Here is an 11,647-nt window from a genome sequence, read left to right as displayed (position 1 = left end):
TCCTATAGCTACAATGATCTTCCTGCGCATCTGAAAACTTGCTTGTTGTATTTGAGCATATTCCCTGAGAGTTATGTGTTTCAAAAATATCGTTTGGTGAAAAAATGGACAGCAGAAGGAATTGTTACCCAGAAGACTAAGTTGATCCGGTCATCAAATAAAAAAGAGGCTAAGCTGAGCCAGGAGCTTAGTCTAGAGGAAACAGCAAGCCAGTACTTGGATGAGCTCGTCAATAGGAGTATTATTCACCCCCTGGAATGCAACAACAATGGTGAGGTGATAAGCTACCATATCCACCCTATGATGTTCGGTGTCCTTAAAGGCATAGCTATAGAAGAGAAGTTTGCTGCTTCACTTGATGACAAAGATATTTCAAGGGCAGATCCTATGAACTTCCCTCGCCTCTCTATTGACTGTCCAGATTCAGAAAATCTAATTGGTCTGTCAAGTATGAACTTTGATAATGGCGTTCATTCCTTAACTGTTTTTGGTCATGCAAACCAATTTCTGCTTAAGCACTTTAAAGGTACACGAGTTTTGGATTTAGAAGACTGCAAGAGCATTGAGAGATCTGATGTTGAGTACATATGCAATATGGTTCTGCTGAAGCAATTGTGCCTTGCAAAGACAGATATCACAGAGCTACCACCACAAATAGGTAACCTACAGCATTTGGAGGGGCTTGATGTAGGAGGGACTCAAATCACCGAGCTCCCAACACAAATTGGAAAGTTGAAGCGTCTAAGGACTCTAGATGCAAGGAAGTCACAAGTCAAGGATTTATCCCATCAAGTTGTCTTGCTCACAGGGCTGGTCCATCTGCTTATTGGTGACAGTGAATCCTGTGAAGGAGTGAAGTTACCTGATGGAATTGGGAATATGACATCACTGCAGCAGCTGTGCACCATTGATTTGAGGAAATGTTCGACATCCTCTCTGAAGGACCTTGGTACGCTCCCTGATCTAACAGAGCTTGGGGTAGTGTCAAGTGATGAGCCAAAAGACATGAAACTGAATGATGCACTGTTGTCTTGCCTCGACAAGTCCACCAAGCTGAGATCCCTAGTGGTTTATGGTGATTTCAGATTGAGCACACTGCAGTCATACTCACCATACAAATATCTCAACTGTCGGAAGAAACTTACTGTGGGAAAATCTTTGAAGGTTCCGATTGGTTTTGCAGGGCAAAGCCTCCTTGTTATGCTTGATATCAGGGTCTGCAAGCTGGAGGAGGATGATCTGAAGATACTCCAGGAGCTGCCTAGATTGCAGAGCCTCATTGTGCGGCTTGAAGTCCTCCCAACAAAAATGATACGAATTAGCTGTGAGGGGTTTGCAAAACTTGAGCGTTTCTGTGTTGATTGCCAAATGCCTAGGGTGATCTTTGAGGAAGGAGCCATGCCAAAGCTGGAACATCTTGAGCTCAAGATTTACGGTGGATCAACCAGCGAAGAACATATGGGTATCATGCACCTCCTAAACCTTCAAATGGTTACTCTCCGGTACTCCAAATGGCATGCAACCAATAAGGGCGTCAGGGAGACAACCGATGCCATGAAAACTTTGGCTAGGGAGCAAAAGAATAAGTTCACTCTCTTCATTGCTGAAGAGGACAAAGATGCTAGTTCCAGTAGGAGAACTGAGATTGAAGAAGAGGGGTTCAAGCTTTATGATGCTGTTGCTAATCCTGCAGCCATGGCGAGTACGGATCCAGCTGGGAATGATCTTGTTGGCATTGATGGGAAACAAGAGAAAGAGCTCATGAAGTTACTGTCAGATGGGGACAATGTGACCAATAAAAAGCTGGAGGTAGTCTCTGTTGTTGGATTTGCAGGATTGGGTAAAACCGCTCTCGTCAAAACAGTGTATGAAAAGATAAAAGGGGATTTCGACTGCACGGCTTTTGTTTTAGCCGGTCAGAATCCTGATTTGAGGACAGTTCTCAGGAATGTCATCTCACAGCTCACCATGAACAGCAGTAATAGCAGTAGAAAGGATGAACAAGAGCTCGTCAATTTAATTAGCGAAATCCTAGAGAACAAGAGGTACACACCCGTTACCAATCTTATGCTTGTGATCTTTTCTGTTTTTTGTTGTGGCATGCATTACAACTGTGACACTGTAGAAATTACAAGCTCACGTCAACGAATTCAGAATAATTGCTTTTGTTGTGTCAACTATGCCAAACTGCAAATATAACTATATTTTACATACGCATTAGAGGTGTATGATGAAAAAATTACATTGCATCTTCTAATAACGCAAGTGCATGAATATTTTTCCCTAGCTAGTTCCAACAAATGATAAATCAACAGGGTGAAACAACAAATCAACAAAAAGTAGGGAATAGGCTCCCATGTAGTTCCTCAGGGCGGAGCGCCAAACTCTAAGCGTATTCGATATATGCCACTGCCAACTTCACGTATCCTAAAAATGGCACTGCAAAAAATGACTTCCGAAATATTCCACAACAAATAATACGTAATTCAACATATGCCACTGCCACAAAAAGTATCAATGTGTTGGAGTTGCATTTTACATAATTTTATATAGTGACATCCTGCAAATACACAAAGCTGGTAGTGATATGTATCAAATTAAGCCTAAATGCATTGCTACACAGTTAGGATCATGAAATTTGTGTGTTTTCTTCCCTTGAATTTGAAATCATTATCATAGTAGTATTGAATCACTGTGTTCAGAATGTATTCTGGTCTGCATCCTTTTCCCTATTCACTTGAAGTGGAATCTTTTTTTTAGCATGCATTCTCCTTTGCTTATTTAGATACACACACACAAAAAAAAATGCTAGATTAGTTTGTCATGTCTATGGATATTTATGTGATACCTTCACAATTCACAATTCATACAGGTATCTCATCGTGATAGATGACATATGGGATGAACAAATGTGGACAATTATCCGTTGTGCTTTATCTAACAAGAACAATCTTGGCAGCCGAATAATCACTACAACCCGCATAGTCAGTGTATCTAAAGCATGTCTCCTGCATGCTAATGGTTCAGTTTATCAAATGGAACCTTTGTCTGATGATAACTCCAAGAAACTCCTCTATCATAGAATATTTGGTTCTGTAAGTAGAGGTCCTCATGAATTTGAACAAGTATCTATTGACATCTTGAAGAAATGTGGTGGGGTGCCTCTAGCCATCATCACTATGGCTTCTGTTTTGGCTGGTGACCCGCAGCCGAAAACAAAGGATGAATGGCATGCCTTGCTCAAGTCTATTGGTCGTGGACATGAAGAAAATATAGGATGGAAGGATATGCAGAGGACACTGTCCTATAGCTACTATGATCTTCCTGCGCATCTGAAGACTTGCTTGTTGTATTTGAGCATATTCCCTGTGAGTCACCCGATTGAAAAGCAACGTTTTCTGAAAAAGATGATAGCGGAAGGGATTGTTACCCAGGATACGTTTATGAGTCAGAAGTTTAGTCTAGAGGAACTAGCAATCCAGTACTTGGATGAGCTCCTCAATAGGAATGTTATTCATCTGCTGGAATGCAACAGCAATGGTATGGTAATAACCTACCATATCCACCCTATGATGCACGACACCCTTAAAGCAATAGCGATAGAACAAAAGTTTGCTGCTTCATTTGATGCCAAAGATATTTCAAGGGCACATCGTATGAACTTCCGCCACCTCTCTATTGACTCTCTGGATTCAGAAAATCTGTTTGAACTTTCAAGTATGGCCTTTGATTGTGATGTTCAGTCCTTAACTGTTTTTGGTGATGCAAACCAACTTATGCTCAGGCACTTTAAAGTTAGGCGAGTTTTAGATTTAGAAGGCTGCAAGAGCATTGTGAGAGCAGATGTGAAGTACATATGCAGGATGGTCCTGCTGAAGCAGTTGTGTCTTGCAAACACAGATATCACAGAGCTCCCACCAGAAATAGGTAACCTACGGCATTTGGAAGGGCTTGATGTAGGAGGTACTCAAATCACCCAGCTTCCAATACAAATTGGCAAGTTAAAGCATCTCAGGACTCTAGATGCAAGGAAGTCACAAGTCAAGGATTTACCCCATCAAGTTGTCCGGCTCACAAGATTGGTCCAGCTTCTTATTGGTGATATTGAATCCAATGAAGGAGTGAAGTTACCTGATGGAATTGGGAAGATGACATCACTGCAGCAGCTGTGCACCATTGATTTGAGAAAATGTTCGACATCCTCTCTGAATGAGCTTGGTGAGCTCTCAAATCTGAGAGAGATTGCAGTAGTGTCGAGCGATGAGCCGGAAGACACAAGAATGACCAACGCACTATTGTCTTCCTTCGACAAGTCGGCCAAGCTGAGATCTCTGGTGTTTTATACTGATTTCAGACCAAGCACACTACAATTGTCATCGCCATATAAATATCTCAACAGCCTTGAGAAACTTACTGTGGTAAGGTCCTTGAAGGTTCCTATTGGTTTCACAGGGCAATACTTTTTTCGTGTGCTTGATATCAGGGTCTGCAAGCTGGAGGAGGATGATCTGAAGATACTCCAGGAGCTGCCTAGATTGCAGAGTCTCATTTTGCGGCTTGAAGTCCTCCCAACAACAATGGTACGGATCAGCTGTGAGGGGTTTGCAGAACTTGAGAGTTTGTATGTTGATTGCGGAATGCCTAGGATGACATTTGAGGAAGGAGCTATGCCAAATCTGGAAGATCTTGGACTACAGCTTTACGCTGGATCAGCTAGTGAAGAACATATGGGCATCAAGCACCTCCTAAACCTTCGAAAGATTACTCTCCGGTACTCCAAATGGTATGCAACCAACAAGGGCGTCGAGGAGATAACTGAAGCCGTGAAAACTGAGGCTAAGGAGCACCGGAAACAGATCACTCTCTGCATCGAAGAAGAGGAGATAAATGGTATCTGCAACACGAAGACTGAGACTTTTGAAGAAAACAGAGTTACAAGTTGCAGTAGGATGACTGAGATTAAAGAAGAAGATGGGCATGCCGACTGGACTGCTATCTTCGACGGCGATGGCACACACGAGGGAGGCCTTCATCCGAGCATCCACGATATTGCTAGCTGCAGCAGGACCAAGGAGATCGAAGAAGTTGCAGAGTAGCTCAAACCCGGTCTTAATATTTATCATTACTCTCTCATTGCTGCAGCAGTGCAGTATCATCCAGGTTGTGTAATAATTTCTTCGAACAGTCGCACGTTTTTTCCCAACCATTTGCAGACGATTCATTTGGACTCAGTAATTGTTGTTCAATCTCTTAAGGCGTGTTTGTATTTGACAATACATTTATGTCCTAGAATGTGTATGTACCTTATTTTATTTGATCTTATTATTTTTTGACTTGGTATGTACTCCTACCTTATTTGTGAGTTATGCCAGCTTGGGGATGTGCTGCACTGGACCGCTTGCGAATTGTGATAAACATTTTTGCTCATGAGGAGTGATGAAGCAAAGTGTTTCTCGGGCTGGTGATAAGGGTGCTGTTGGTGGGGATGAACCAGTGGCAGGTTCATCGTGGCAAGCCCTGCCGTGACCGTGAGTAGTTTACCGATGGCAGGTTCAGAGTTAAGAGATCTTCCGGTGCATGCAATGAGGGGTCTCAGCTCTGAACCATGATCGACATTATTCAGTTTTCTACCTGAACACACCTTCTGCTGTATCCGTCAGTTACACTTTGCTGTGCTTCCTCTGCTTCTCTTTGCCTTAGACGCTGGTGCCCACCGCCTTGGTCACGCTGCTAGACGCATCTAGATCTAGGAGTATGGCATTGCCGCCCTCTAGACGTGCGTCGGGGAACCGCTGAAGCATAACCGAGTGATCTTCCCAAGTGGCCGTGGAGATGAACGGGAGGGGGAGCGTCTTCCTTGCGCGGCCAGATCGACCGTGTCGCCCGCTACTCCGGGGACGTACGGAATCCACCGGTCCCATCTCCCCGGCCTAGGTCGCATCGCAGCAGTGGGGAAGAGGCAGATGAACGGGAGGGAGAGCAGAGGTACCGTGGGTTCGCCGTCTAAGACCGCCGTCGCACTCCCTAGCGGTGCCTGCCTTCGAAAGTCACCGTCTCCGTCGCAGTCGCCGCCGCCGAGCGAGTTATCGCCAGCGGGAGTTGGGTCGCGGAGTCGCTCGCCTCGACCAGGTCAAAGGAGCCACGTGGAATTTCTGTCTAACTGCTGTTACTGCAGACTGTTGTGAAATCTGAATTTCTCATGGCATATGTTGACATGCATGCCTAAGATAATCCAAACAAGCGGCGACACGCGCGCTAGGCAGCCATGTTTTTTTTTTTTGAGTACAATAGGCAGCCATGGTTGACCTTCCTATTGGGTGGGCAAGCAGCAATAAGCACAACAACTTTTGGCGGTTCAAACAAAGGACCGAGTGACTTCATCTTATACCAACCACTGCATTGGAAAATACCAGGATTTCTATTGCCATCCAACAAGTCACCATCATATCATAGTTTAAAAAACCGAACCGGAAATCGAACCACAAAGTTTGTCGGTTCAGGTTTCAAGAGAACCGAGTTGCTATTTGCAGTAGGATGACTGAGATTGAAAAACAAGAAGAAGACACATGATATTGCTAGCTGCAGCAGGACCAGCGAGATTGAAGAAGTTGTGGAGTAGCTCAATGATGAAGCTTTGCTATTTGAGCCGTGCTTCCGTAGCCGTGCAGTGTCGCCTAAATTTGTATAATTGCTTCGACCAATCGCATGTTGTGTTTCTTTCTGCTGTTTCCAAACTTCTATTTTCCCAAACATTTGGTAGACGAGAGGCTTAGCAGTTATTCTTTTCCATTTGGATGGACTCAATAATTTCTCATTTACCAAAACCTGATTGTATTTGTCAATACATTTGTCTCCTGTGCCTATATCCTGGAATGTGTGTGCAGCCTATGCACCTTATGAGTTATGGCAACTTGGGCAAGTGTTGCACTGGACGACTCTGTGATAACAGATTAGCAGTAATGTGTGTGCCAAGGATCAAGGATTCAGAGGTCATCTTGCTAACGGGGAGTGATGAAGCTAAATGTTGATCATGTGATTTGCCGGGATGCACCAATGGCAGGTTGCTGTTCATAGCTGCGAGCCTTATGGTGCTCGACGGAGTGTTCAAGACTCGAGAGATCCTCCTGCACTAGAATGGGATGCCCTGCAACGAGGTTCCAGCGAGCCTTATGTCTGAACTCTGAACCTGGCTCGACATCCTTCAGTTTTCAGGTTGCTGCAGCCTGAGTCTGCATCAATGCTAGCGTCGGGCCGTTCCGCTGTGCCTGCCTTCGAAGTCATCGTCTCCCTCACCGTCGCCGCCGCCGCCGACTGAGCTTCAGCGGAGTTGGTCGGGGGAGTCGCTCGCCTCGGCCAAGGAGCCACGTGGGCCCATGCTGTCAGAGGGAAAAGTAGTTACTATCGAGTTCAGATGTACTACCTATTGGTCCAGCTTTACAACCCTCTTCCCCCGAAAAAAAAGGGGCAGTACTACATGTCCAAGGTAAGTGCTATCAATTTCTTGTACACCTTCTGTCTAAGTGTTGTTCAACTGCACACTGTTGTCAAATCTTAATATCTGATTGTTGGAACTCGGCCACAGGATCGATCACATCAAATCATAAACACACGCACAAAAAACTTTTGGCCAAAGGCACGTGTCGTGCCTTTCTTTTCTTTTCCTCTTTTTATTTTCTCCTTTTTTCTCACGGTACAAAGTTGCAGGCCCTGTGTATCTATATATACACGTCGGCCAGCCCCAAAGCTAACAATAACCGACTTTGACTCAGCCTAAACTATTAGACTCCTACTAGTACACGAAGTTGACTCCAATACGTACTACTAATCTACTAAACTACACGGCAGCCTAGTACACCGTATAGTACTATGACACTTCACGTGCATGCACAACATGCACACGTACCTTAATTAACTAGCACTCATCAATCTAGTCAGAGATTACTGCCAACACTGATGTCATATGTTTGATATGCGTACCTATGATAATCCAATCAAGCGGCGACACGCGCTAGGCAGCCATGGTCGACCTTTCTATTGGGCAAGCAATAATAAGCACAAGGACTTTTGGCGGTTCAAACAAAGGATGAGCGACTTCATCTGATACCAACTAGTAAACTGGGAAATATCAAGATTTATGTTGCCATACAGGTCATCATCAGACTACTAACCTCTTTTTTAGATTGATGACTGCTAAATTTGTCGAAAGTCAAATTTGGTAGCCATGGCCAAGTCTCAAACATCTCGAGGTCATGCTAATCTTTTTGGGGATATTTTCTCTCTCCAGGTTTGAAGATGAAGCCGATGGCGTAGAAGGCATTACTTGGCTCATCAATCCTCCTGGTAACATGTTCATTTTACCATGGATGGGAGATTTTTTTTTTAGGTTCACCTTAATAATTTTGTTTCTGCTACAATGTCCAAACCCCATTTTGGCTCTCAATATATGTATCCTAGTTCCTCCACCCAGCCAAAGCTATAAACATATAACTCATATGATATTTTGTCCAAGTCGTGATGTTGTGTTTGTGGTGCAATGTTGTCCATTATTCTTGTGCTATTGGTATTTACGATGAGAAGTGACTCTTCCATATGTGCAGCACCTTGGCATATTCTTGTGCTACCGGTACTAATCGTGGATGTTCTTTCGGGTCAGCACTTCTGAATGCGAGTGTGTTGAAGAGGTAAGAGGATTCCTCATAAGACAGATAGTTGAGAAAAATTGGCTTCACTAATACAAATCCGGTTGGCCTTTGAAGTTTAATTATGATAATCACCTTAGTACCTCTAGCCAACCTTTTGACAATTGAGTGGAATGTTCTCGAGTCGTTGTCACCTACGTTGGTAGAAAACTCAACAACTATCAACATTTCCCATAAAATGGTACTTTCATTCTCAAGAATTTTCGAAAGGCTTTCTCAGCTCAAGTGCAAAACTGAATAGACGTGCGATCGCACCCTCTCATCGTTCCACACCTGAGCAACCAACGTTTTATTCCCGACTATGCGACCACCTATGATCAAAAGAATAGTTGGTTCATCACCAGGTGGGTTATGTTGCAACAAAAAAGTTCAAGAGTGTTTTCTTTTCAGCATGGCGTACAAGCATGTTGTTTTCATATTAAAGTCATGAATCATACGGTCTATGCACCATGCGGTCCGTCCAACCTAAAGCACAACAAAATTCATCATGTTATCCACAACAATATGCATGCTTCCCAAGCTACCACCTAACTCAAGGTTGACTACTTTGTCCTTTCTTGTCCATGCAATTGTGTGAATAAGTTCTTCTAATTTTTAAAAATATTCCAGACATTTATGAAAATATATGTTTAAATTTAAAATAAATTCAAAGATGTGTATGAGAAAAGTCATGCGTTGGAAGAAGTGATTGCCAAATTATAGAAGTGTTCGCATAATTTAAAAGTGTTCGTGTATTTCATAAAAATGCTCTTATAACTTGAAATGGTGCTGACATATTTCCAAAAAGATTTCTGTATATGGAAAAACAACTGGACGCGGTGTTTTCGCTCTTGGGTGCATCTGCACATGAGGATGAGCAGTAAATCATTTAAAATACTAAAAAAATCAGAAAAAACTGATTTTTGTGTGATGCTAGATCGTCATGTGCGTGAAGTCTGTGCCCTCATGGAGTTTCAACATTTCAGTAGCCCTAAGCAAAAAAGGCAATTTTTGGGGTTGTAAGAAAGCTTACTGTTCATGTAATGTTTTGGCTGATTTTTTTATTTTTGCCATGAGCTCCTCGGATGTCCGAACAGGCGGAAATTTGGTAGTAACATCACGCACTAGAACATCTTCCACCTGATTTGTGTTAGAAGTTTCTGAAATTTTTAGTATATTTTTTAAATTTACTATTCACCAGGTGCAGATGAGCCGGAGCACCGAATTGCATATCCGTAAACAACCGCAAATTTTATGACGTGTTATCATGTCTTGCAATGATTGCTTAAGATTCTCCATTGCCAGCCGTATAATTTTTCATTATATTTTTGTTCTTTTTAATCATGAACTGCGCGCAAAGGCTGCATGGCACAATATTTTGATGACTTCCTAAGCTAGTGACCGAACTCCTCGTTTTTTATAATTTCCTAGCAACACACGGACATTGTGCTAGTTTATTGAAACAATCCACTATTGATCCCCAACACCAACTCAGTTGGGAGCATCATAGATTCTTTCTAGCATGAAGAAAAGACATTGTCTCCAAATAATGGATAAAACCACCCGCGCAAGCTGGATTGTAGAAATTAACTCATCACAATCAAGCTTTTCTTTGCATAAATATCGAGCTTCACAATCTAAACTTTGCCTGGTTGTGATAGTAGAGAAAAGTTTGAATCCAAAGTGTACAATGGTTGCCATAATCACAATGTATTAAAGAACACACAAGAAATGTTTACAATACAAATACACACAACATACTAGTATTATACATAGTTTCATATGCAATTTTTATTTATTAATTAATTGGGTATATGTGCACCAATCCAATCTTTTGTCACTCGGTCTTGCTATTATGGATTGATGTTTTCAACATCTTGAGGGCTGCCGCATTCTTAATGATCCTAATGGACTCGGAAAAATCATCCAAAAGTCGATGACAATCTGGAAAATGTGCTTCATCAACTGCCATAACTACCTTGATATCACTACCATAATTATAGTAGTGCACGGTTAAAGCCTACATGAGAAAATTAAGATAATTAGATGCAAAATGGAGTAAAATTTATAAATGCAAAAGGCTAGTTTTTCTCAGCCACCTAAGAATGCATATGTTTTGGGTGTAGGAACATGGACGACTTACTTGTGGTTGGCCATAGATGCTAGGTGCCATGAAGGCAACTGGGTGCCCACATAACGTCATATGTTCAACGGGTCCAAGAGCATTTGAAAGTATGATGGTTGTATGTTTGAGAAAGCGGCGGAAGATAAAAGCTCCTGCCTGCTTTCATTAAAAAGTCGTTGCAATTAAACAGAAACCTTAATACATAGACATAATGTTCGTTCCAAGTTTCTGAATGTTTAACTGGGAAGAACATATACAAGTAGCACAAAATATACCTTGGCACCAAAGTTTTTCACCAAAAACTCTCCGACCACTTGTGTGAACAGTACTTCTAAAGAGCTCTTTTTCCTATGCATAAACCTTCTTGCCTCGCGAACATACCCAAGGGGATCATCTTGCAAGGCTATATTAAACGGACAGATGAGGCTACTGAGTTGATTGCCTGTCTTTACCCTGGTAACATATGTCTGTTCATAGTTGTAAGAAGGAAGTTAATGCCATTTATAATATTAATTATACAAAACTGTGATGAAGGGCATACTACTATGTTTATGTGGCACATAATTAGTTTTAGTTACGTATCTAGTATGAGAAAATTCTAAGTTCTTACTTGTCGGGTGGAGACTGGCCTTGTGTCAACTAGGACGAATGATCGCAAACAGATTCTCTTAGGGTTACTGTCACCTAGTATTGAATATAACAAAGCAAAGTGTAAAAATTGCATGGCTATGGAATAAACATCTGTCGTTATCAAGATCACTTACCAGACTTCCTAAAGTAGTATCGTGAAAGAGCTGCTGAAGTCACACCGGCTAGCACGTCGTTAATAGTCTGTGAAAAAAAA

The 11,647-nt window shown here is 42.3% G+C and overlaps 2 protein-coding genes across 2 annotated transcripts; one reads left to right on the top strand and one right to left on the bottom strand.

The window, feature by feature from the left end:
• Positions 1-6: 6 nt before the first annotated feature.
• LOC123172369 (disease resistance protein Pik-1-like) lies at positions 7-5,217 on the top strand (the record flags this gene model as incomplete). The annotated part of the gene is made up of 2 exons (XM_044589360.1): positions 7-2,045; positions 2,873-5,217. Coding segments are annotated over 2 exons (4,263 nt in total), but the record flags the coding sequence as incomplete, so codon positions are not given.
• Positions 5,218-10,372: 5,155 nt separating this feature from the next.
• Positions 10,373-11,628, bottom strand: LOC123172370 (wax ester synthase/diacylglycerol acyltransferase 6-like). Its single transcript, XM_044589361.1, has 5 exons — positions 11,568-11,628; positions 11,414-11,487; positions 11,079-11,270; positions 10,822-10,959; positions 10,373-10,698 (listed from the first exon to the last, which is right to left on the bottom strand). Exons 3-5 carry the CDS (start codon positions 11,157-11,159, stop codon positions 10,516-10,518), a joined length of 402 nt encoding a protein of 133 aa, XP_044445296.1. The 5' UTR covers positions 11,160-11,270; positions 11,414-11,487; positions 11,568-11,628; the 3' UTR covers positions 10,373-10,515.
• Between the last annotated feature and the right edge of the window lie 19 nt (positions 11,629-11,647).

The sequence above is a fragment of the Triticum aestivum genome, unplaced genomic scaffold (assembly GCF_018294505.1).
Source record: "Triticum aestivum cultivar Chinese Spring unplaced genomic scaffold, IWGSC CS RefSeq v2.1 scaffold180584, whole genome shotgun sequence".
Taxonomy (NCBI): Eukaryota; Viridiplantae; Streptophyta; class Magnoliopsida; order Poales; family Poaceae; genus Triticum; species Triticum aestivum.
This window is presented reverse-complemented; position numbering and strand designations above follow the sequence as displayed.

Excerpts from the sequence above, each read along its gene's own strand:
- LOC123172370 (XM_044589361.1), bottom strand. The coding sequence starts at position 11,159 with ATGCATAGGAAAAAGAGCTCTTTAGAAGTACTGTTCACACAAGTGGTC. Across the intron at positions 10,960-11,078 it reads TGAAAAACTTTGGTGCCAAG|GCAGGAGCTTTTATCTTCCG; the intron begins GTATATTTTGTG and ends TAATGAAAGCAG. Across the intron at positions 10,699-10,821 it reads GCATCTATGGCCAACCACAA|GCTTTAACCGTGCACTACTA; the intron begins GTAAGTCGTCCA and ends TTTCTCATGTAG.